General features: G+C 42.9%; 1 protein-coding gene across 1 annotated transcript; it reads left to right on the top strand.

Annotated features, from left to right (window-relative positions):
* The first annotated feature begins 13,874 nt into the window (after positions 1 to 13,874).
* LOC117509734 (cytochrome c oxidase subunit 6A, mitochondrial-like) lies at positions 13,875 to 20,779 on the top strand. The gene is made up of 3 exons (XM_034169445.1): positions 13,875 to 14,020; positions 20,426 to 20,568; positions 20,651 to 20,779. The coding sequence occupies exons 1-3, from the start codon at positions 13,915 to 13,917 to the stop codon at positions 20,738 to 20,740; spliced, it is 339 nt and encodes a 112-aa protein (XP_034025336.1). The 5' UTR covers positions 13,875 to 13,914; the 3' UTR covers positions 20,741 to 20,779.
* Positions 20,780 to 27,033: the final 6,254 nt, after the last annotated feature.

The following is a 27,033-nucleotide window of genomic DNA, read 5'->3' on the forward strand; positions in this document are numbered from 1 at the left end:
CCTTTAATGTTGTGATCAGGACAGAGTAATTTCTAAAATATGAATTTAACTTGTGATTGTGAATGTTTTAAAATTGTGCACAATAGGGGCGGGGCTTCTTCTACCTGTGCAAATGTCTTTGACTTCATGGACATTTTTAATTATCCATTCATTTAATGTTGAAATATAAAATTAAACAGCTTTTTTGAAAAAATAAAATAAAATAGTTGCTGTTTTATTTAGAAGCACAGAAGCAGGTGTTGGTTTGCTGGATTCTCAGGACATTTAACCAGATGAAGGTCTCTTCTGCTACCTGACCTAAGTACCATGTGAACTGTGAAAATAAGGGCTCCAGTGAGCGGTTGTGATGTAATATATAAGACTGACCGTGTGTGTGTGTGTGTGTGTGTTTGAGCATGTGCGCTTTCAACCTATGGGCCCCAGTGACCTCCCTCTTGGTGCCTGCAGTCACCATACCAGGTTTGGTGTCAATTGCTTAATTACTGTGGCAGTGCATAGCAGAGCAGGTCATGATCTGTATAGATAAATATCTTGAGGATCATGAACTAACATTTATACAGACACAGAAAACTTGATGAATCGTTAAAAAAATGAAAGAATTCACACATATCAGAGGAGGCTGTGCGCTGTTTGGGAAAAATAAAGCTGATATGCACATGGGGAAGACAGACAGCAGAAAATTTAAAATATGTTCAAGAGTAAAAGTCTAGTAATTAAGAACAACTAAAACAGGAATCAAGACAAATAAAAACATAATTAATAGATTAAAGACAAGAATAAATCACGCTAAAGTGCATGTGTGTTGATAATGCCATCAGTCGTTCCATTCTGTCACTGTGTCTTTCGCATAGATCAGGCAAAAAGAGGCAACTCTGCATTAAGCAGCTTAATGACAGAAAGAACAAATGACTTGGAGAAGTGTCCTTCTGGGAGGAGCCAAGTCACACCGACCTGAGGACAGCAGGAAAAAGTCCCAGACTGTGACCATGATGGACATGGACTGTCTCCACCACACTGTTTTCACGGGCTGCCTGGACACGCAGATGTATTTGTTAGATTGGAAAAAGTCAGAATACATTATTTTCAGGAGATAACATCCCACGGTCGTGACAGTACACTGGGCACGCATGAAGATTACCTCACAGCTGAGAGGAGAATCTTCATGTATGTGCATTTCACATCCATATGCACAGCGGCAATAAACAGCTGACAAGTGCAGCTCAGAGGGTGCCGCACGCTGTTTATTGCCGCTGTGTACATGGACATGAACGTCTCCGGGACATAATATATATATATATAAATGGCAATGTATGTACTGTATGTGGCACAGTTTGTGTTCGGGGTGAACTGACATAGTAATTAAGCAATTGACACCAAACTTGGTATGGTGACTGGGGGCACCAAGGGGGAGGTCACTGGGGCTCACATGCGTGAACACATACACACACACATGGTCAGCCTTATATGCGCTTTGTAGGATTATGTCAAAACTACTTCAAGGATTCTCACCAAATTTGCACCACAGATAGAATGAATGAATTGAATAACAGCTAGATATTAGGGCATGGAAGACTTCACTGAATTTTGGAGGTGATCCGGATCCAGATTGGCAGACCCAGGTAACTCAGCTAGTCTATATATACGAGGTCTGTTAGAAAAGTGTCCAACCTTTTTTTTTTTTTTTTTGCAAAAACAAGATGGATTTGAATCACGTGTGCTTGCATGAGCCAACCTTGAACCTTTGTGCACATGCGTGAATTTTTCACACCTGTCTATTGCGTCAGTTTGCTGGCAAGCAGCCTTGTGAGGTTGTGTGTTGTGCTCTCGGGCGGATTTTCATTGCAAGGAAAATGACGGAACGACTGGAGCAGCACTACTGAATCAAATTTTGCCAGAAACTGGGTGACAGCCAGGTGGAAACCATTCGGAAGATTCAGACGGCTTTCGGTGGCTTTTCAGTTGTGTGACTATCCGAGAAATTGTGGAAGAGGTGGGGCATCATTTTTCGGAGTCCAGCATGTCCTGTGAGACTTCAACATGAAGTTGCTTTTGCTCCGCCGTCAGCAGCTTCGGCACGAATTTCACCGCCACTCTTTCATGGCCAAATCTTCTGTCACAGCGGAATGTGGCAAAAAAGTGCCACAAAAAAGTGTTGTCCACCGCTTCCGCAATTTCTCGGATAGTCACACGACGGTCCCACATCACCACAGCATTCACTTTGGAAATGATCTGGTCATTTCAGCATGTTGATGGCCGACCGGAGCGTAGCTCGCTCTCCACCGTTGTGCGGACAATCTTTAAACCGGTTGTACCGCTCCTTAATCTGTGTGTATGCCCATAGCATCGTTACCGAAAGCCATCTGAATCTTCCGAATGGTTTCCACCTGGCTGTCACCCAGTTTCTGGCAAAATTTGATGCAGTCCTTGCTGCTCCAGTCGTTCCGTCATTTTCCTTGGAATGAAAAACCACCAAGAGCACAACACACGGTCCTCACACAAAGGCTGCTTGCCAGCAAATGACATAATCGACAGGCGTGAAAAAATTCACGCATGCGCACGAAGGTACAAGGTTGGCTCATGCAAGCACACGTGATTCAAATCCATCAGGTTTTTGAAAAAAAAATAAGATCGGATACTTTTCTAACAGACCTTGTGTATGTATATATATATATATATATATATATATAATATATATATATATATATAGTATATATATATAGTCAGTCTATGTAGGTATGTACGTGGCACGGTTTGTGTTCAGGGTGAACTGCCTTTCAACTTAGGTTGAAAGTGGATATGTGCGGACACACACCACATGCACACACGATCAGCCTTATATCTATGCACAGCCACAGTAATTACCTGCTCACTGGAGCCCTTTTTTTCACAGTTCACATGGTACTCAGGTCAGACAACAGCATCACACTTCACTTACTACGCAGTAGCGGCTTGTGAGGGTGGACTTTAATTAGAATCCATACGGGCCAGTGCGCACTGTATGCAAGTTAAAGTGTGTGTTTTTTGACTTAAAATGTACCTGCTTTGTACAGCATGCAGACTGTCTATGTTCTCCCAAGAGAAGCGGGGCGTTAGGTCATTAAGAATTCACGGAGACGAGGTCCCGTAACAAACCCAGGCTCTAAAGCAGTATTTAACGTCAGCCATGGCACAGCGTGCACGCCAGCAAGACAATGAACAGACTTAACACGGAGAAAGCCCCAAGCTCACAGCGTGTGCCCCGTCAGCACACACTCACAACATACAGGAGGGAAACACACACAGGCCAGACCACTGCCCTGGAAGAAATGACTGAAAGGCACAGCGTTTTGTGTAGAACTTGCCCAGTGTCGTACAGGTGCACACAGCATGCCGCCACCAACAAAGCCCACTCCAGATGGTGTGTGTATAAGTGCGCACCGTGCATGCTCGCCTTAATGGTACACCGTACACCAACATGCCACATTCAGGGTCATTGTCCTGCTGAAAGATGAACCGTCGCCCCAGTCTGAGGTCAAGAGCGCTGTTGGACCAGGTTTTCATCCAGGATGTCTCTGTGCATTGCTGCATTCATCTTTCCCTCAAATCCTGACTAGTCTCCCAGTTCCTGCTGCTGAAAACATCCTCACAACATGATGCTGCCACCACCATGCTTCACTGTAGAGATAGTGCCTGGTTTCCTCCAAACATGACGCCTGGCATTCACACCAAAGAGTTCAGTCTTTGTCTCATCAGACCAGAGAGTTTTGTTTCTCATGGTCTGAGAGTCCTTCAGGTGTCTTTTGTCAAACTCCAGGTGGGCTGCCATGTGCATTTCACTAAAGAGTGGCTTTCCAACTGGACACCCTACCATACAGGCCTGATTGGTGGATTGCTGCAGAGATGGTTGTCCTTCTGGAAGATTCTCCCTCTCTTCACAGAGGGATGCTGGAGCTTTGACAGAGTGACCATCAAGTTCTTGGTCACCTTCCTGACTAAGGTCGTTCTAACCCCGATCTCTCAGTTTAGATGGGCGGGCCAGCTCTAGGAAGAGTCCTTGTGGATCCAAACTGCTTCAAAGCAAACCTTCAAAGCAGCAGAAATGATTCTGTACCCTTCTCCAGATTTGTGCCTCGAGACAATCCTGTCTCGGAGGTCTGCAGACAATTCCTTTGACTACATGCTTTGTTTGTGCTCTGACTGTCAACTGTGGGACCTTATATGTAGACATGTGTGTGTCTTTCCAAATCATGTCCAATCAACTGAATGTTCCCCAGGTGGACTCCAGTTAAGCTGCAGAAACATGATCTCAAGGATGATCAGTGGAAACAGGGTGCACCTCCTTGGCAAAACCTGTGAATACTTGCGTACATGTGATTCCTTAGTTTTTTTGGTTTGTTTGTTTGTTTTTTAATAAATTTGTAAACCTCTCAAAAAAACTTTTTCACATTGTCATTATGGGCTATTGTGTAGAAAATTTTGAGGAAAAAAAAGAATTTACTCCATTTTGGAATAAAGGTTGTAACATAAACAAATATGAAAAAAGTGAAGCGCTGTGAATACTTTCTGGCTGCACTCTATGTCCACTATGTACAGGCCGGTTGCGTATTTTACCACTTTCTTAATAGTACGACTGGAGTGGATTCTTTACGTGTTTGTAATAATTACCATGCAGCTCCGCCTCCTGCCGTGCAGTTGCTCAGACTGACCATTCATGAGGCGTTTCGATGTGTTCTACTGATGACGTGTGTTTTTAGGGTGTGGACCGCTGCAGTTCCCAGGACAGGACGGATGCTGCGTGTGAAGACTCAGTTGGAGGAGATGCAGAGGTCAGGTCCATGTCAGAAACGTGCCGTAGGGTGACAGCGAGGAAAACCAGCAGCACATGTGGTCACCGTCTGTCTTTATTGCAGGTGTTGACAGAAGACATAAAGCGCCTTTACTGCTGCTACCTCAGGAAGGAAATGGAGAATCGGGACCAGGAGATGGCTTACAGAGCTCTGAAGATGAGGAAACTGGAGAAAGAAATTTTACTACTTGATAAGCAGCTCTTGTGACCATGTGAACAGTGTTACACATACTTTAATCACGTTGGACACAAACAGTTGTTGATATATTTCTGGCTATTATTATTATTATTATTATATTTTGAGGTACATTCATGAGTGTCTGTGTGGTGTGAAGGTTCTTTCAGTTCCAGTTGTTTTTGCACAACATGAAATCAAAGCTGGGTGAATCTTGTCCCATAGGTCTCATCAGGGCTGGACTGGGACAAAAATTCAGCCCTAGACTTTTTGGTCCAGACTGGCTCACCACGACAATCCGTGGGCAGACACTGTGCCAACTCACCCCCGTTAGGGTACATATAACACACAAGCCCTTAATAACACTACTAAACAATATTATCAGTTATAAAGTTGTTTTACCGATGAATATGGCTTGGTTTTCTTCAGGGTGTATAAAGCCATATTCATCGGTAAAACAACTTGATAACGATTTTATCATATACCTATAAATGATAAATGCACGCAGAACACAATGTGCGTGCTCTCCCTTCACCCACTGCCTCCGGGGGTACAGATGTGGGACCCGCAAAGAATCCAAGTCATGGCCACAGAGCTCTGTGGCTGCGGTTACTGAGACCATGTAGTGGGCGCTGCGCATCAAAACAGCGAGCGTAGTCTCTGGACCTGTTGCTGCATGCAGCTCGGCACAGCAGACAGGGGAGTGGTGTGAGTGGGCCGCTGCGGCACTTACCGAGCCCGCAGACTCAGTAAGCGCATCGGAGGCAGTGAGAGCAATCGCCCGCCCGATAAGGACGCAGAACACAATGCGCTGTTAAAAAAAAGAAAGAAGAAGAAGCATGCAAAATTGCACAAAAAAAAATCCGCGAAACTGCGAGGCCGCGAAAGGGAGTTACGTTCTAAAAATAACCCATGATAGGCGAAATCCACGAAGTAGGTCAGCGTTATTTTTTACAATTATTATAGATGTTTTAAGGCTGTAAAACCCCTCACTACACACTTTATACACTTTTCTCAAACAGGCATTAACATTTTCTGACTTTTCTCTCCTGTGTAACATTAAAAGTTCAAACCTTATTAGAAAAAAATAGAACGTTTTCCTATAAATAATTATGATGGCTTTTAGAACTAACAAATTTAATTTTAACGATCAACCTACGAGGTTGGACACGTAAGAAATTATTAATAGTGACTCACCAGTATTTCACAGTTCCTCTGACCGCGCCTCTTCGTCGTGGCGCTGCTCCGCTGTCTGGATTGGCTGATTACTCGGGTGGTATGAAAAATATTACCTGTCCGCGAAAAGGGTGTATTGTTATTTACTCTTTAGTGTTTTATCCAATCATATTGGCATATCATTTTTAGGTATATGATATTCCTTACTATTCTGGAGCCTTGATTAAAATAAATGATCACTGCACAGTATGTTGCTCACTTGGTCTTAAAAAAGATACAAGAGAACGATTTAAGATTCAAGAGTGTTTATTTATCACTCACTCACTTTCAGTTGGTGTTGGAGTGGGCAGTTGGAGTTGGTGAAACTCATGGCACTGGCAGGCTGGCAAATAGAGAGCCATCTCCGTGGCAGTGGGAGCCTCACTGTCACTTTTACTGTCTGACTCCGACACCACCTGCTGCTCCTGGGAGGGACCCGCAGGCGCCCCTGCCAGGCCGGCCCCCACAGCAAACATCTCTGAAATGTTTCTGATCTTAGCAGCATCAGTTGCAAGAGTTTTTTCTTTCCATCAGACTTTCTGCACCACCTGTCTGGTTTTCTCCATTTTGTGACTCGCTTTGTTTTTTGTGTTCTGCTTGCATTGTTTCTCTCTCCCTCTCATCATGATTGCTCATCATTAAAGGTGATTGTATGAGAGGGGTCTAGAACATGTGCAGTGTTGAAACAAAGTAGAAATACTTCGTTACTGGACTTAAGTAGAATTTTGACGTAACTGTACTTTACTTCATTATTTACATTTCTGGCGACTTTCATTTTTACTCCACTACATTTCCTCAATAAAATGTATACTTTTACATACATTTCCCTTAAACATCTTCGTTACTTGTTACTACAATATACAAGTAGAAGAAATTTGATTGGGCGTTGCCTGTGGAGAAAGTCAGCTGGAGCGCAGCTGTACACCAGGCAGAGATCCAGTCCTCTGTAGCCGGAGTGCAGCGCCTTCCACTGATAAAACTGGCCAGCGTGGTTGTTTCGAATGGAAAAATGATCATTTCTCTACACTGATTGTGGATGTGCTGGTTCTGATTTAGAGACAGTGCGTCCACAATTTATTCATCAGCCTCTGTCAAAGCTGTTTAAAGATGTCAGTCGTGATTACCGGGACTCTGTTGTTGCGGGTAAGAAAAGAGTTGTCTGCCATTTAATTCACACTGTTTTTTTTTTTTTTTTTTTTCATTTTTTGCATTCTCATAACAACCATTTCCGTGGGAGAGCGCATGAAGGTTCTGTGGTGTGTCGGAGAACTTCTCCCATAGCCACGTTCTCCTCCTGGAGGAGAAACATTCTCCTAAGTTCTCCTGCAGCAGGGGAACTTGGGAGAACTTTCCCCTCACTGCTCCTGCAGGGTGCTGCACAGTGCTGCAGTCTCGAGCTTTGTAGGGGAGACCAGGGCCATATTACCCCTGAAAAAATTTAATTTATAAGTCTCTGAAACACTATTGCCTGCATTTTGAGAGCCAAATTTTGTGAAGTAGTATTAATGTTGCATAACTACACAATCAGGTAACAGCTCAAAATATGGTTTAACATGGTTTTTCAAAAACCCAAATCGATATTGGATCAGATCTAATTGAAATAATCGATTCTGACTCTTAAGAATCGGAATCGATACCCAGCTCTACTTTGCAGTGGTTGGTGGTGGTGATGCTATAAATGACTGTTGTGTTTCACAAGAACCTGGCTGTTGTGTTTAGGGAGAAAAGTGTGTGTGGGTCTTCCAGGAAAAAGAACGGAAGCTTTATTTACAGCTACACATCCACCTGTTGCTCACTCATCCCATCTCCTCCAGAGATGGATCCAGCCTTTTATAGCGGCAGAGCCCCCCCGGTTTCTCCAAACACCACACTGGCTTTCTTTTCTGTCGATTTCACTCTCCATTCATTTTGGATTTTACTTTTACTCAATACTTTTAAAGTACATTTTATATGAGAAATGTGCTTTTGATGCTTAAGTACAGAAAATGTCAGATACTTTAACACTTTTACTCAAGTAAAATTTTTAAAGGAGACTTTAACTTTTACCAAAGTATTTTTATGGTAAGATGCTTGTACTTTCTCTAAGGTACTTTATACAAGACTGAACATGTGTGGGTGGGACTCCTGGGCCTCTGTCGCCTATCATGGGGCCACAATTGCATCAGGTAGTCTTTTGACAGACAAGCCACTGAGCCTATGCTGTTTCTCCAGGCTGAGCTCTGGGCTGTAATGCCATCCAGAGTAAGGATCTGGTTAGACACCATGTTTCTAAGATTTGTGGGGCCAAGTACAATAACTTCAGTTTTATCTGAGTTTAAAAGCAGGAATTAGAGGTCATCCATGTCCTTATGTCTGTAAGACAATCCTGCAGTTTAGCTAATTGGTGTGTGTCCTCTGGCTTCATGGATAGATAAGCTGGGTATCATCTGCGTAACAATGAAAATTTAAGCAATGCCGTCTAATAATACTGCCTAAGGGAAGCATGTATAAAGTGAATAAAATTGGTCCTAGCACAGAACCTTGTGGAACTCCATAATTAACCTTAGTCTGTGAAGAAGATTCCCCATTTACATGAACAAATTGTAATCTATTAGAAAATATGATTCAAACCACCGCAGCGCAGTGCCTTTAATACCTATGGCATGCTCTAATCTCTGTAATAAAATTTTATGGTCAACAGTATCAAAAGCAGCACTGACGTCTAACAGAACAAGCACAGAGATGAGTCCACTGTCTGAGGCCATAAGGAGATCATTTGTAACCTTCACTAATGCTGTTTCTGTACTATGATGAATTCTAAAACCTGACTGAAACTCTTCAAATAGACCATTCCTCTGCAGATGATCAGTTAGCTGTTTTACAACTACCCTTTCAAGAATTTTGAGAGAAAAGGAAGGTTGGAGATTGGCCTATAATTAGCTAAGATAGCTGGGTCAAGTGATGGCTTTTTAAGTAATGGTTTAATTACTGCCACCTTAAAAGCCTGTGGTACATAGCCAACTAATAAAGATAGATTGATCATATTAAGATCGAAGCATTAAATAATGGTAGGGCTTCCTTGAACAGCCTGGTAGGAATGGGGTCCAATAGACATGTTGATGGTTTGGATGAAGTAACTAATGAAACTAACTCAGACAGAACAATCTGAGAGAAAGAGTCTAACCAAATACCGTCATCACTGAAAGCAGCCAAAGATAACGATACATCTTGGGATGGTTATGAGTAATTTTTTCTCTAATAGTTAAAATTTTATTAGCAAAGAAAGTCATGAAGTCATTACTAGTTAAAGTTAAAGGAATACTCGGCTCAATAGAGCTCTGACTCTTTGTCAGCCTGGCTACAGTGCTGAAAAGAAACCTGGGGTTGTTCTTATTTTCTTCAATTAGTGATAAGTAGTAAGATGTCCTAGCTTTACGGAGGGCTTTTTTATAGAGCAACAGACTCTTTTTCCAGGCTAAGTCAAGATCTTCTAAATTAGTGAGACGCCATTTCTCTCCAACTTACGGGTTATCTGCTTTAAGCTGCGAGTTTGTGAGTTATACCACGGAGTCAGGGACTTCTGATTTAAAGCTCTCTTTTTCAGAGGAGCTACAGCATCCAAAGTTGTCTTCAATGAGGATGTAAAACTATTGATGAGATACTCTATCTCACTTACAGAGTTTAGGTAGCTACTCTGCACTGTGTTGGTATATGGCATTAGGGAACATAAAGAAGGAATCATATCCTTAAACCTAGTTACAGCGCTTTCTGAAAGATTTTAGTGTAATGAAACTTATTCCCCACTGCTGGGTAGTCCATCAGAGTAAATGTAAATGTTATTAAGAAATGATCAGACAGAAGGGAGTTTTCAGGGAATACTGTTAAGTCTTCAATTTCCATACCATAAGTCAGAACAAGATCTAAGATATGATTAAAGCGGTGGGTGGACTCATTTACATTTTGAGCAAAGCCAATTGAGTCTAATAATAGATTAAATGCAGTGTTGAGGCTGTCATTCTCAGCATCTGTGTGGATGTTAAAATCGCCCACTGTAATTATCTTATCTGAGCTAAGCACTAAGTCAGACAAAATGTCTGAAAATTCACAGAGAAACTCACAGTAACGACCAGGAGGACGATAGATAACAACAAATAAAACTGGTTTTGGGACTTTCCATTTGGATGGACAAGACTAAGAGTCAAGCTTTCAAATGAATTAAAGCTCTGTCTGGGTTTTTGATTAATAAGCTGGAATGGAAAATTGCTGCTAATCCTCCGCCTCGGCCCGTGCTACGAGCGTTCTGGCAGTTAGTGTGACTCGGGGGTGTTGACTCATTTAAACTAACATATTCATCCTGCTGTAACCAGGTTTCTGTAAGGCAGAATAAATCAATATGTTGATCAATTATTATATCATTTACTAACAGGGACTTAGAAGAGAGAGACCTAATGTTTAATAGACCACATTTAACTGTTTTAGTCTGTGGTGCAGTTGAAGGTGCTATATTATTTTTTCTTTTGAATTTTTATGCTTAAATAGATTTTTGCTGGTTGTTGGTGGTCTGGGAGCAGACACCGTCTCTACGGGGATGGGGTAATGAGGGGATGGCAGGGGGAGAGAAGCTGCAGAGAGGTGTGTAAGACTACAACTCTGCTTCCTGGTCCCAACCCTGGATAGTCACGGTTTGGAGGATTTAAGAAAATTGGCCAGATTTCTAGAAATGAGAGCTGCTCCATCCAAAGTGGGATGGATGCCGTCTCTCCTAACAAGACCAGGTTTTCCCCAGAAGCTTTTCCAATTATCTATGAAGCCCACCTCATTTTTTGGACACCACTCAGACAGCCAGCAATTCAAGGAGAACATGCGGCTAAACATGTCACTCCCGGTCCGATTGGAGAGGGGCCCAGAGAAAACTACAGAGTCCGACATTGTTTTTGCAAAGTTACACACCGATTCAATGTTAATTTTAGTGACCTCCGATTGGTGTAACCGGGTGTCATTACTGCCGACGTGAATTACAATCTTACCAAATTTACGCTTAGCCTTAGCCAGCAGTTTCAAATTTCCTTCAATGTCGCCTGCTCTGGCCCCCGGAAGACAATTGACTATGGTTGCTGGTGTCGCTAACTTCACATTTCTCAAAACAGAGTCGCCAATAACCAGAGTTTGATCCTCGGCGGGTGTGTCGTCGAGTGGGGAAAAACGGTTAGAAATGTGAACTGGTTGGCGGTGTACACGGGGCTTCTGTTTAGGGCTACATTTCCTCCTCACAGTCACCCAGTCGGCCTGCTTTCCCGGCTGCTCGGGATCTGCCAGAGGGAAACTAACGGCGGCTAAGCTACCTTGGTCCGCACCGACTACAGGGGCCTGACTAGCTGTAGAATTTTCCACGGTGCGGAGCCAAGTCTCCAATTCGCCCAGCCTGGCCTCCAAAGCTACGAATAAGCTACACTTATTACAAGTACCATTACTGCTAAAGGAGGCCGAGGAATAACTAAACATTTCACACCCAGAGCAGAAAAGTACGGGAGAGACAGGAGAAGCCACCATGCTAAACCGGCTAAGAACTAGTAGCTGCGCTAAGCTAGCGGATTCCTAAAAACACGCAAAGTGAATAATGTGTAAATAATTTAGAGGTGATTCAGCAGGGGAGTGCTTTAGTTAAGGCACGTGAAGATTACACTGTGAAAACAAATCGTTATCTAGTTAACTAGATCAATCTAACTGCGCAGATTAAACAGCTAACAGATACAGAAAAACACGCTGTGCTCCGGAACAGGAAGTGATACAATACCGCAGTGAGAGCCAACCACCAGTAGAGGCAGATCACCTAAAGTGAAAGTGATGAAACACATTGCAATACAGTCGCCTTGCACTGTCCATAATGAAACCATGTGCTAGCCCTATATTTTACAGAATCTGTGGTACACAGGTACCAGTTATCAGTCTGTCAGCAAAGCAATTTATATGGTATTGGTTTAATATCATTATGCATGATGAAGTTGATTGATGCAGAATAATCCTATGTGGCCTGTTGGTTTGATCTCGCATGTCACAGAGGTAAATGAAGGTGCAGTGCCTGTTGTGGTAGTCAGAAGCATTGACACAGATGTGTTCATACTCCTTCTATATCATTCCCAATACATCAATGCCAAGTTGTGGCTAGATACAGGTGTGAACTCAAAGAACACAAGGCGTCTAATAGACATCTCTGAACTGGCTTTGAAAATCACCCCTCTAATAGCTGAAGCTTTACCAAGTTATCATGCCTTGACGGGCTGTGATTTGACTGCATCGTTCATCAGAAAAGGGAAATGGAAACCATATGAGGTTATGGTGAAATGTGACAAATTCACCAAGGTGATGTGCGCTCAAGGGAACTCAGATAGAATAGACATGGATGTTGCTGCAACCCTGGAGGAATTTGTATGTTCGATTTTTGAAAAATGTCAGCCAGGTCAATGATGCTAGGCTTCATCTGTTCAAAAAATGTATGCCCCCAAGAAACAGGGTGACCCATTAGAGCTGTTTTGGAAGAAAAGCTGAAGCGTGCGATTCATGTAGCCTTTGTGTGGAAAAACGCAAGAAAAGCTTAACCTGTGGAATTCAGTCCTGTCGGCCATGGATGGAAGGTGAATGAAAATAAGAGACTGAAGATGGTTTGATTTGAAGGCCACCAGATGCCCCAAACATTGTCAGTTGAAGATATGGACTCGGAGGTTGAGGATGGGGATGAGGAAGGCGAGGACACACTGGCAGAAAGCCCATCTTCAGATGAGGATGATTCGGAAGACGAATACGAATGAGGCAACTTGACATTTATGTGTTGAATTTTTCATGAAAACAGGAACCCAATAAAATTTTAGACAAAATCTCAAGATTTGCCAATGTCATGTGACCATCTCTGACCAAACAGTTTAAGGTATAGAACATGATTCTAGCTCAAAAACTACTGGAGTTATTCGAGTTTTATTTTATCATGGAAATTGGTAATTTGTACATTACCTCAAGGTCTGTTTTGAGAGTTTCTTTCATCCAATTAAAGCCAAATTTGGTACCAATCTAGCTAAGGGATATATGCAACTTTCTACAATTTCACTTTTTGAAAATGTACAGGTTTTATACTCAAATAATGGAAAAAGTCAATTTTTTTTTTTTACAAAAAGCGCCCCCTACTGGGTTCCACGGGGGAGGTACAGCTTGGCAAACAGCAAAAATGGATTCAGCACAAAAAATACATTTTAGAAAAAGTTGCTTGCCAACTTTTACTCAAAAATGCCTGAAGATCTTTATTGAAGCCCCTTTTTCTGATTCTGACCCTGACTATCACTGGAAAACATAAAAGCAGTCAGTGTTGAGGTGCAGCGGGAGGGACACGGTGGAGCAAAGTGTTACTGGAGTGACAAGCAGACAGACAGAGAAGAATTCCGAGACGATGTCAGAACACTGGGACAGAGCAGATTAACACTAAAAGGTTACTTTCCTTTTCTACAGTTACACCGCCTGCTCGGAGGCATGTACTGACATATCTAAAGGAAACGGGGTTATTCAAGGGAATTTTTTTAATTCCCCTCCCTCATCTTCACAATCCTCATATAATGTACGTCATAATCCAGTAATGCTCCACTCCTCACCAGGTGGTGGCGGTCATGTACCGTGTTGGTTTGTAAACCGCCAATAAAATCCAAAGAAGAAGAAGAAGAAGAAGCAGGAGGTCGTCATGGCGGCTTTGGTTCGTTTGTCTAAAGTCCTGCTCCGGGCTCCTGTGGCTCAGACTCAGCGGCAGCTCTCCGCTGTCTCCGCCGCAGGTCACGGCGAGAATTCAGGTAAATATGCTTCTGTTTTTAAGATGAGCGTTTACTGGCTGTAGGTGTTGTCTGTTTCCTGTGACCTTGCAGCATTATTAGAAGCGTTAGCAGCAACCTGTTCGAACACAAACGCTCGAACGTAACGTTTCTGCTGTTTTTTTACTCTTAAAAGTGAGAGATTTCTAAGATCACTGGACAGCCGAAACAGTGAATTTAGAGCCTCGGTCCGTATCCAGAAAGATCCAGCGCTCTTCCGGAAGTGGTCTCCATCTTTCTGCCCAGTTCCGGATCACCTTTTTTAAAGTCCCGCTATACGGAGCCATAATGCAACTGAATGTCCTTTAATTGTGTATTACTGTATTGGGTATTTGGATGTTATTTAGCTGCAAAAGTCTGGGTGGAGCAGCGCTTCTACTTAAAGTGTGAAGCCACATTATGCGTGGCGCAGACATTTGCCAGAAATGGATCACTTTTGCCGGGTCCGGATCACGACACTCTGTGTGACTTTGGGTTCATTCCTGGCATCTGGCTGAAGCCCTTCTAATGCAGAATGATACACACTGTGCCCGAGAATGTTTTGAACACAGTCCTGACACGAGGCTGCTGCTTCAGTGATCCACAACCGGCACATTTTCACGTCGGAGATAAATGTGCGCAGCAATTAAACAGATGAAGACATAACACACTGACATTTTTTACCCAAGTAAGTATTTTCCCACTCTAGAACCAAAAACACAGAACGGCTAACTCACCTTTGCTACATGTTTTAGAGATCGTTACATTAAAACTTGCAGGAATGAGTCAGTGAGAAAAAGCGTGCACACCGCAGACACCGGGATGTTTTGATTCCTCTGCTGATCACAAGGATGTCTGGATCCGGTCGAGCTTGTGGTCGTATGTAGACAAAACATCAATCTTTCCATTGGTACCAAGTATTAGCTTATTCGTGCTGATTACGAGAAACGGCGGCGCAAAAACTACAGCAGTGATCCGGAACTGGCAATGATCCGGAACTGGGCAAGTGACTGTATTGTACAAAAAACCCACACAAATTAAAAATAACTTAACGTAAATAGTCATCACACATTATGTGTCATTTCCTTACAAATTCTGATAAAGTGTCAAGGATACATGTTCAATTGTGATGTCAAACTGTGTTATGATGCGTTCACATATCAGCAGTGCGTATGAGAACTACAGAGCACAGCAACATGACACTTGGCAACCGGGCAAAATGTTGGCGAAGGGCCTGGATGTGAAAATGTTTCATAAGTATTTTCAGTGCGGACATGAAAAAAGTTTGCATAATATGTGTTAAAATACCGCCTGGACCTGGATTGAGCCAGTAAAATTAATTTACATTAAATTATGTAAGGAAAGTATTAATCTTACTCTGACCCCACATTCCAAGATCTTAGTTGAAATTTTACATGGATCCAATCTGTTCCAGCAACAGTAAATCAGCAGCTGAGTTGAGACATCAGCTGCTGCGTTCAGGGTAGAGTGGCTCATCAGTCCATTACTTCATTCAATCCATTTTTGTATGGCAAAGGCTATACGCCCAACCGTTGGGCAGATAAATATAGTGTCTTACCTCATTCGCCCAACCATTGGGCAGATAAGTCATACATTGATCGTTACATGCACAACCATTGGGCAGATGAATATAATGCCTTGCCTCATTCGCCCAACCGTGATCGTGTATTTGACATGTTTTGTGCATCTACACCATGTTTTCACACCACCTTTTAAGGCTCTATTGTGGCGTAGTTTGACACATTTAATGGAGTCCTCTTTAATTACTGTGAAAACCCGCAATGGATGAAAACAGACGTCATAAGCATTTTGAACAGAAGCCTGTTAACGACGACAAAACAGTTTTTGAAGAAATGCTGCTTGATGGCTCTAAGGATGGTATTAGTTTTGACACTGTTCCCTGGGTGTGATGAGCCAAACAGAACCACTTTAGATCACAGCTCCTCCATGGGCTGCAAACCCTCCCGCAGCTGGCGAGAAAATGTCCACCTTTTTTCCCTCCCGCGTTGAAATCGGAAGTGAACTTACAAACGCGCTCATTGGTCGGTTGTGGTTGGGAGTATATGCTCGCGAATTTACTTTACTGACCCAACGGTTGGGCGTATAGCCACTACTCCGTTTTTGTATAGTAGTGAATAATTAAGCTTTGAATAAATTCCAGGTGGTTTCTAATCCTCAGATGTGGTTCACAGGTATGATGCTTTACACCAGTTTATCACCTTAAGTCAGAAAAAGTAACAAGAACAGGGTTCTCCCCAGACAATGAAACAATGGTGCCACGCTGTTATACTGCCATCTAGTGCCGATATAAGTAGTGTCATCTCATGATTTAACGGGACCTTGGTGGTAATCTAAAGGCACGCACATCCACTTTTGCGGGAAATTACACATAAACACTTCAGCTCTTTATTTTAGCTTCTTTACATCCAGATGACACAAACCATGACAAATGCAAGCGTTTCAAGAAGCCAGATGATCAGAGGACGATCTCTGCATTTTTTTCTTTTTTTTTTTCATCTTGGCGGGACCACAGCCCGTGTGGGGCGCAGCGCTCGCCAGGCCGTCTGGGGAGGAGGCATGCTGGCGCCCAGCATACGGAGGCAGGTTGCACAGCCAGCTGGATCAATGCTGTCTGCTGTGGGATCGATCAGATCAGAGGCTAAGAATGATACTGGCCTCTGTGACTGTGAACAGGGAGGCTTTAATGAAGAAAACAGCAGAATGGAATTTGAAATTCTTCAGGTACCGAGGCACACGTTGAGATTTTGGGGCTGGATAGCGGTGTGCACTATTTCCATTCTTCCTGTGTTTTAAAAGGACATGTAGCACTGAAATCAGAACATTTCCAGTGTTTCCGGACAGCGCTTCTTAGAGGAAAACATCTCAGCGCACACTTGAATGCTGCTAATGTAAAAATGGAACCACAGATTAATTACAAAGTTTACATAAGTGTGATATTGTGTTATGATGATTCTTTTTTTTTTTTTTTTTTTTTTTTTTAAGTGATAGCTGTTAATTTTGATGCAGCAGCCGCTTTCCACTGTGCAAAAACTTAGTGTGGGGCACGCTGTGCGAGTGTGGTGCGTGCTGCTCCATTACAGAACAGTCTCATGTCAAGACAGACTTTCAAAGTAAAATAAAAATAAACTCTACCAGCTCCACAGAATAAAAAAAACCTGAACAGTCATCCATTTATGATTTCCAAAGTCTGCTCCACCAATAAAAAAAAAAAAGCGTCATGGAGACATTCCTCGTGTACGCTCACGGCGGGGTTAAAATACTGTCCAGCGACACAAACGGCAACGTCACACACGTTAGAATCCAAATTCGACACTCGTGAAAAAAATGTAAGAGTTTGAAGTGAACTGCGTCGCCCCTTGTCTCTCTGGTACAGCCTCAAATCCGAACCTTCCACTTTCGAATCTTCGTTATTGGATGAAGCAGTGTTTGTTTCACTGTCTGTTCTGCTTTTCCTAAAATGTGCATCACACGCTGAGAAATGCTTACAAATGCAGATATAATATATGCAGATATAAAGACATTTTCCTGAAATGCACCTGCCTGACTCGGGGAGGAAAGCTGGACCTTTGTTTTTCTGTTTTTATTTTTTTTATTTTGTTTTTTTCACAATATAGAGGGGTGGTCAAAATCTGAATCACAAGGACAAGGTGAGAGAAGTGAATGCCCCCAGCCTGGTGATATTGTGACTTGGGAATTCAGACTTTTCAAATTGAAAATTATACAGCTAGAATCTCCCACATTTTAAATTGTCGTTGTGCACAGTGATAGTTCCCAACAGCACCGCTGTACTAAAAAGTTCTGGGGAGAACCCTGAAGAATAACCAAAACTGCTTTACCTTTTCCTCTGTTGTAGCTTTGGCCAACATGTGGCAACTTTCCAGCATTTTTCACCTGTTACTTGACTAGATTCTTTGAGCGTCTGTGCGCGCTGTCCACTGAGTTGCCCTGTTCCAAAATGGCGACCACGCATCCTTGCCGGGACATGTCTTAGTGCGACTGCGGACTCTAGTACCATATAGGCCCTCTGTGGTTAGGACCAGGTTAGAATGTGAATACAGTTGGGAGTTAGTGGGTTGTTGGTGTTCATTGACTTTCTGTACTGCTTCCCACTAACAAACGGAAAGAAAAGCTCAACCTTGATGGAACTTTCTCATTCCCCCTGTAAGATGTGCAGTTTATGATGAACGGTCACTCAAATCAGTCGCAATACACCTATTCTTGAAACATTCCTATCAGTAACTGCTGCATTGTTTTCTGTTATTTAAGTCTCTGTGCTGGAGACAACTGGAACGATTACTTTAACAACCTCCATCGCGGACACAAAATGGGCAGGTTCCGTGACAGTTTGGCCATTCTGGACAAAACACCTCGTTTCTGCAGACCAGAAAGGGGGGAAAAAACATGGCAGACACGGAGATCCAAACACCTGTGGTGAGTTATTATTTCTTCAGTACGGTGCCCAAGATTGATAGAATTATGAAAATGTGTACACTGAAGGTAACGGTTCCAAAAGATGAATAACGCCCAAAATGGAGAGTTGTTGCGCATTGGTTTTATGTAATGCAGTACATGAGGGTGTGACGTGTAGCGCCAAAACTGTTTCTTCACTACAGTGGAGAAAGAGAGAAAATTTACTTACCTTTGCATATAATAAGAATACGCACGCACGCACAAACACATATATTTTCATTTCACACTCAAGTAGGGCGAGTTGGTTGTACTTGAAGCAAGAATTCTATCATGTGGTGTGCCCGCTAAGTAGCTTGTACTAATTTGTTGACAAATGATCAGCATGCTTGCTTGATCGCACTCAATCCACCTGAAAAAAAAAATGCTGTTTAACAGTGATTAAGAAATACGCAGGCAAATATGTTTTTACCCTTTGGTGTCTGGGCTGTTTTGTCCAGAACGGCCAAATTGTCATGGAAACTGTCCACGTTGTGTCCGCGACTGAGCTTGTTGTTACCGTAATCGCTCTAGTTGCCTCCGGTATGTAGATTTAAGTAACGGAAAACGATGTGTCAGTTACAGATAGGGACGTTTTTATTTCAAGAATAAGTGTATTTGCGACCAATTTGCGTGATCTGTCATCAGAAAATTGCACATTTTACAGGGGGAACGGGAAATGTTCCATCCGGATTGAGCTTTTTCTTTCAGTTTGTTTAGGGGGCATGTTACTCCAGGTATCACAGGGACGCGTATAGGCCAAACATATTCACACCTGTGGTCAATTTAGAGTCACCAATTCACCTGTTATGCTTGTCTTTGGATGTGGGAGGATGTCAGAGCACCCAGAGAGAACGCGTAAACTCCACACAGGAAGGACCAGGTGGAAAGAGAATCCCCGACCTTTTTGTTGTGAGGCAACAGTGCAAACCACTATGCCATGCCGTCCATGGGTTCTTGTTCCTACCATCAATGGGTGGAATAGCAGTGGGTTAGGGCCATATTAGTGTGCGAGTAAAGTTAGGGCTAGTGGGTTATCATTACCATATCAGTTCAATGAAACACAAGGCATTGGGGCTCTGTATCATTTCTCAGAACTTGATACGATACATTGGACATCCAGTACTTGATAAGTATCATGATATTAAACATTTTTGTGTATTTAAATGCATTTATAATTTATGGTGTTGGCGTGTAAAGCCCCGGTTACACAGCACTAACGAAGGACAACGAAGCAAGAAATCTGGACTTGCATTGACTTTTGGAGACATCGTTTAACCGTCGTCCAGCTTCATTTCTGTAGCTGGTGCTTTGTCAGAATTTTCCAGCTGTTGAAACATGTGAAAGAATCCTGACAACCTCAATTTGTCCGTATTCTGTTTTGCTTTCTGTCTTGACGGTTCCTCATTGTTTGTGTCGTTCCTGTATCGTCAGCATTCCGTTTGTCATCCAGCCTCTCTTTCTCTCTCTCTCGCTTCTCAACGTCTCTGGCTGCGACGTGCGCGTGCAAGCACATGTTGTCAAGACTGCTGCTGCAGGTGGCTGTGGACAGCACAGACTTGCTGCAGAAATGATCACATGGTGTCGCTTCGTTTTTATTTATTTTTTTATATAAGCATCAAGGTTGCTGTTAGCTTTGTTTTTCTTTTGTTAGTTTCGGTCTTTTATGCGCTCTTCAGTGACGGGAGAAGTCCAGGCTCATTCGTCCACTTTTTCTCAACGATTTGGGACTTTGGGACTTTTTTTTTTTTCCCCTCGTTCAGCTAATGTCTTTTGGTTAGTGCAGGTGAACTGTTTTAGAGCTAACTAAAACTCTTGGCTGTGAAAAGAAATCCTAATCCCCTGCTTGTTTGTTTGTTTCCTTGTAGTTGTTTTGCTAAGCTAACTGGGTCTCTGTGTGTGTTCCCCCCCCCCCCCCAGCAAGGACCTGGAAGATCCTCACCTTCGTGCTGGCTCTGCCTGGTGTGGCCGTGTGCATGTTGAACGCCTTCCTGAAGGAGAAGGACCATGGCCACGAGCAACCAGAGTTTGTCCCGTATACCCACCTTCGGATGCGCAGCAAGGTCTGACTTTTAGCATTCAGGTTTCAGTGCAGATGCTGGGAATGAGACTTTGTGTTTGATTTCCTTCTCTTTTGTCTGACAGCGTTTCCCGTGGGGGGATGGAACCAAATCCCTTTTCCACAATGCACACACGAATCCTCTCCCTGATGGCTATGAGGGTCATGAGGAGTAAACGGGGACCAGACTTCCGTTCCTTCCTGGACCACACCCCCTCTGAGTTTACATTTTCTTACCTCGTGCTCTTACCACGGGCACCAGAACCCAGTTCCATTCCTCTGGACCAAGAGTGCTTAAAGTGCTGAAACATGAATAAACTATTCTTAGCTCGGTTTGGCGTGTTTCTGGTGTGTGTGTGTGTGTGGGGTTGGGGGGGCTCTGAGTACTCGGTTTGTGTTCCAGGTTATCTGTGACTGGAGCCACACTTATTCTAAATCTTATCAAAGAACGAATGCGGAATGCTTCAGAGTGTTTCTTGATCTGGTTTTAGCTCACGAAAGCACCTGATGCTGCTGACTTTGACCACATGAACACCTTTTAGAAGATGTAAGTCCTGCACAGACTGGTGCTGGTCTCTGGACACCCGGCGTGAAGCAGGTGAGCGTGTGACCGCTGCTCTGCTGTCTAACGTCCATGCTAGGTTAGTCTCAACCAAGTCCAGATCTCAGTCACAGCTGGATGGAGTGGGAATATTGCAGATCTATGAGGACACGGTGACTGGAGATCAAACCCAGGTTGACTTAATGAGAGTTAAGCTCCTGGGTCTACAACCAATTTGCCTCCTTGTCCTCAGAGCAGGTCGCTCAGTGTCCTGCCAAGTATATAGACCTGGGTTTGAATCCTGGTTCAAACCCAGGACAAGACACTTGGGTCCAGTCCCAGGATAGATCTTTCATGTCCACTTCCCGAGTCATCCCAGCTGTAACGGTGGTGTGGCCTCGCCTGGGGAAGTGACCTGTGCCGTCCGGAGACAAGTCCTGGCACCAACAAGATCTAATCCTGCTTCGGTCATCTATCACTCAAATTACAAATGTGCTGTAATAAATGTGTACAAAGACCAAAAGTAAACATTTCAGAACCAGAAAGATAAACTACATTTAAAGGCTATAAAAACTTAATATTGAAACATTTAAATGAACAAAAAATGGAAAACGTTTTAAATTGTCTCTCCCCTTAAAACTGTTTATTCACGATTACAATACCCACAAATGTGTCTGTATGTGTGTGTGTGTATATATATATATTCATTCTACATAACGTGTCGAGTTTACAAAAAGCCAGACGTGCACACGTGAAGGTTTTGTCTGATGAACGATTCTTTGTCTAAGCTCCGCCTCTTTCACGTGAACGCGCTTTAAACCGATTCAGATAATCCCGGGTTAACAAAGCTCGTTGATTCAGCAGCATTAAAGCGGCTAAACTTGGATCGGTTCCGTCGCTCGGATAGTCATAGACAGTGAAAACAGTTCCGTAACCAAACACCGAATCGGTTTCACTTCGCTTGATTCCGGTTAACAAGCGCGGATTAGATAAAGAAATCCGGCTTTGAAAGATCTGGGATATCCCGAGCCGCCAGGCCAGCTCAATCGAACTCCGACTCCAGGATCAGTTCTTCCCGGTGTGGAGGTGAGACCTGTGCAGGATCTCACACACTGGTTTCATGTTCCTGTCATAATATTAAATAGAAATATTTTAAATAACATTCCTATAATAATAATAATACTGTTTTCCTTCCTGCCTGTTAAATGAGTTTTGTTTTGTCTTGTGGCTGCAGCAGGTAATAAATAATGAAAAGACAGGAGCGAGCACATTATTTCAGCTGCAAAGAACAGGAGCTGATCATGAAGCTGTACGAAGAAGAAAAGTCCGTTTTAAACGCCAAGTCCAACACGGCCTGTGCGTCCAAACTCCGGGAGAAGGCCTGGCAGAGGATCGCAGATGCAATCAATGAGTAAGAACGAAGAAAAACTAGATTAAGATGTTTTTTCTCGTACAGTGCTGCACTGTACGTACAGTACTGTTACCCCCCCCCCCCAAAAAAAAACAAAAACAAAAAACGTAGTCTCTTGATGTTTTTTTTTTTGCCGCCACACTTGAGAAGCGGGTTCGATCATTTTTTCGACCTTCCAGGTTGTCAGACAGCGGCTACAGGCGGACGTGGCAGCAGGTGAAGGTCAAACATAAAAATATTCTGCAAACAGGTATCGTTGCAGCCAGTCTGAGTTTTGCTCGGTATCACGTCCAGGGAAGTCTTTTACCTCTGACACGTGTCCTCGTGCAGCAAAACGGAAACGAGCGGAGGAAAGGAGGCGTGGCCGAGCGGCGGTGCCCCCGGCCCTGACCTCCGCGGAGCAGCTGGTACTGCAGCATAACGCCAAAGGCCTGGAGGCGGAGCTTGTCCCCGCAGGCCCCTGCATACCTCCACTACCTGGATGCAGCAACTCTCTTTTCGAAAGTAGTCAGTGTCATTAACAATAACTAAATCTTTTTTTTTTTTTTTTTTTTTTTACATAATTTTATTTATTTATTTTGTCATCCTGGGCAGTACCAGGTCATCCTGTGGTGTTTTCTGTACCAAAGACTGAGCGGGAGAGCCCCGTCTGTGAGGACACCGATGTCAGTGACGGGGTGAGTCTGTTATTACTGGTTGAGTTCACTGGGTTTTACAAAGGGGACAGCGTGCACCATGTGTCATACTTAATTATCATGTTATAGGGTAACATATGTTATAGAATCCAATGAACATCGACATTGTTTGACCTTTACTTTGGACAGTAAACATGCTACTTGATCAAAACTATTCCATATACAGTGCATCCAGAAAGCATTTCACACCACTGCACTCCACATTTATTTATGTTACGGCCTTATTCCAAAGTGGATGAATCTTTTTTCCCCTCAAAAGTCTACACACAATTCCCCACAATACAATACCTTAGAACACTTGTAATTAAAATAGTAAAGATTCTTTAGAAAACTTTCTTCATCTGTAAATTAAAAACATAACTTACCTGTTATTTCAGATGAAATGATTTCTTGTTTAACATAAGGAACCTTGGAAATTTATTTTTAGACAAATAAAATATCATGGAAATGTGTACATTTTTAAATCTGGTTGATTATTCATATCTGCATTTCAACCAGAAAAACAGACACTTAAATAAATACAAATGTTTATTATAAATGCAACAGGAGATGATTTAACAATGACTGCAGTGTGTTTGTAAAGTACAATTTCTTAATGTGACATAAACCTCATGATGAAATAATTTTTTAATTGAGTCATTTCAGCTTGTAATTACATCAGACTATGTGATTGCCTTTAATGTTGTGATCAGGACAGAGTAATTTCTAAAATATGAATTTAACTTGTGATTGTGAATGTTTTAAAATTGTGCACAATAGGGGCGGGGCTTCTTCTACCTGTGCAAATGTCTTTGACTTCATGGACATTTTTAATTATCCATTCATTTAATGTTGAAATATAAAATTAAACAGCTTTTTTTCAAAAAATAAAATAAAATAGTTGCTGTTTTATTTAGAAGCACAGAAGCAGGTGTTGGTTTGCTGGATTCTCAGGACATTTAACCAGATGAAGGTCTCTTCTGCTACCTGACCTAAGTACCATGTGAACTGTGAAAATAAGGGCTCCAGTGAGCGGTTGTGATGTAATATATAAGACTGACCGTGTGTGTGTGTGTTTTGAGCATGTGCGCTTTCAACCTATGGGCCCCAGTGACCTCCCTCTTGGTGCCTGCAGTCACCATACCAGGTTTGGTGTCAATTGCTTAATTACTGTGGCAGTGCATAGCAGAGCAGGTCATGATCTGTATAGATAAATATCTTGAGGATCATGAACTAACATTTATACAGACACAGAAAACTTGATGAATCGTTAAAAAATGAAAGAATTCACACATATCAGAGGAGGCTGTGCGCTGTTTGGGAAAAATAAAGCTGATATGCACATGGGGAAGACAGACAGCAGAAAATTTAAAATATGTTCAAGAGTAAAGTCTAGTAATTAAGAACAACTAAAAACAGGAATCAAAGACAAAATAAAAACATAATTAATAGATTAAAGACAAGAATAAATCACGCTAAAGTGCATGTGTGTTGATAATGCCATCAGTCGTTCCATTCTGTCACTGTGTCTTTCGCATAGATCAGGCAAAAAGAGGCAACTCTGCATTAAGCAGCTTAATGACAGAAAGAACAAATGACTTGGAGAAGTGTCCTTCTGGGAGGAGCCAAGTCACACCGACCTGAGGACAGCAGGAAAAAGTCCCAGACTGTGACCATGATGGACATGGACTGTCTCCACCACACTGTTTTCACGGGCTGCCTGGACACGCAGATGTATTTGTTAGATTGGAAAAAGTCAGAATACATTATTTTCAGGAGATAACATCCCACGGTCGTGACAGTACACTGGGCACGCATGAAGATTTACCTCACAGCTGAGAGGAGAATCTTCATGTATGTGCATTTCACATCCATATGCACAGCGGCAATAAACAGCTGACAAGTGCAGCTCAGAGGTGCCGCACGCTGTTTATTGCCACTGTGTACATGGACATGAACGTCTCCGGGACATAATATATATATATATAAATGGCAATGTATGTACTGTATGTGGCACAGTTTGTGTTCGGGGTGAACTGACATAGTAATTAAGCAATTGACACCAAACTTGGTATGGTGACTGGGGGCACCAAGGGGGAGGTCACTGGGGCTCACATGCGTGAACACATACACACACACATGGTCAGCCTTATATGCGCTTTGTAGGATTATGTCAAAACTACTTCAAGGATTCTCACCAAATTTGCACCACAGATAGAATGAATGAATTGAATAACAGCTAGATATTAGGGCATGGAAGACTTCACTGAATTTTGGAGGTGATCCGGATCCAGATTGGCAGACCCAGGTAACTCAGCTAGTCTATATATACGAGGTCTGTTAGAAAAGTGTCCAACCTTTTTTTTTTTTTTTTGCAAAAACAAGATGGATTTGAATCACGTGTGCTTGCATGAGCCAACCTTGAACCTTTGTGCACATGCGTGAATTTTTTCACACCTGTCTATTGCGTCAGTTGCTGGCAAGCAGCCTTGTGAGGTTGTGTGTTGTGCTCTCGGCGGATTTTCATTGCAAGGAAAATGACGGAACGACTGGAGCAGCACTACTGAATCAAATTTTGCCAGAAACTGGGTGACAGCCAGGTGGAAACCATTCGGAAGATTCAGACGGCTTTCGGTGGCTTTTCAGTTGTGTGACTATCCGAGAAATTGTGGAAGAGGTGGGCATCATTTTTCGGAGTCCAGCATGTCCTGTGAGACTTCAACATGAAGTTGCTTTTGCTCCGCCGTCAGCAGCTTCGGCACGAATTTCACCGCCACTCTTTTCATGGCCAAATCTTCTGTCACAGCGGAATGTGGCAAAAAAGTGCCACAAAAAAGTGTTGTCCACCGCTTCCGCAATTTCTCGGATAGTCACACGACGGTCCCACATCACCACAGCATTCACTTTGGAAATGATCTGGTCATTTCAGCATGTTGATGGCCGACCGGAGCGTAGCTCGCTCTCCACCGTTGTGCGGACATCTTTAAACCGGTTGTACCGCTCCTTAATCTGTGTGATGCCCATAGCATCGTTACCGAAAGCCATCTGAATCTTCCGAATGGTTTCCACCTGGCTGTCACCCAGTTTCTGGCAAAATTTGATGCAGTCGTGCTGCTCCAGTCGTTCCGTCATTTTCCTTGGAATGAAAAACCACCAAGAGCACAACACACGTCCTCACACAAAGGCTGCTTGCCAGCAAATGACATAATCGACAGGCGTGAAAAAATTCACGCATGCGCACGAAGGTACAAGGTTGGCTCATGCAAGCACACGTGATTCAAATCCATCAGGTTTTTGAAAAAAATAAAAAGATCGGATACTTTTCTAACAGACCTTGTGTATGTATATATATATATATATATATATATATATATATATATATATATATATATATAAGTCAGTCTATGTATGTATGTACGTGGCACGGTTTGTGTTCAGGGTGAACTGCCTTTCAACTTAGGTTGAAAGTGGATATGTGCGGACACACACACACATGCACACACGATCAGCCTTATATCTATGCACAGCCACAGTAATTACCTGCTCACTGGAGCCCTTTTTTTCACAGTTCACATGGTACTCAGGTCAGACAACAGCATCACACTTCACTTACTACGCAGTAGCGGCTTGTGAGGGTGGACTTTAATTAGAATCCATACGGGCCAGTGCGCACTGTATGCAAGTTAAAGTGTGTGTTTTTTGACTTAAAATGTACCTGCTGTGTACAGCATGCAGACTGTCTATGTCTCCCAAGAAGCAGGGGGCGTTAGGTCATTAAGAATTCACGGCGAGGTCCCGTAACAACCCAGTCTCTAAAGCAGTATTTAACGTCAGCCATGGCAC

This window comes from Thalassophryne amazonica, chromosome 5, assembly GCF_902500255.1.
Source record: "Thalassophryne amazonica chromosome 5, fThaAma1.1, whole genome shotgun sequence".
Classification (NCBI taxonomy): Eukaryota; Metazoa; Chordata; class Actinopteri; order Batrachoidiformes; family Batrachoididae; genus Thalassophryne; species Thalassophryne amazonica.

Coding starts and splice junctions, on each gene's coding strand:
- LOC117509734 (XM_034169445.1), top strand. CDS start 13,915: ATGGCGGCTTTGGTTCGTTTGTCTAAAGTCCTGCTCCGGGCTCCTGTG. Junction 14,021..20,425: donor AGGTCACGGCGAGAATTCAG/GTAAATATGCTT, acceptor CCCCCCCCCCAG/CAAGGACCTGGAAGATCCTC. Junction 20,569..20,650: donor ACCTTCGGATGCGCAGCAAG/GTCTGACTTTTA, acceptor TTTGTCTGACAG/CGTTTCCCGTGGGGGGATGG.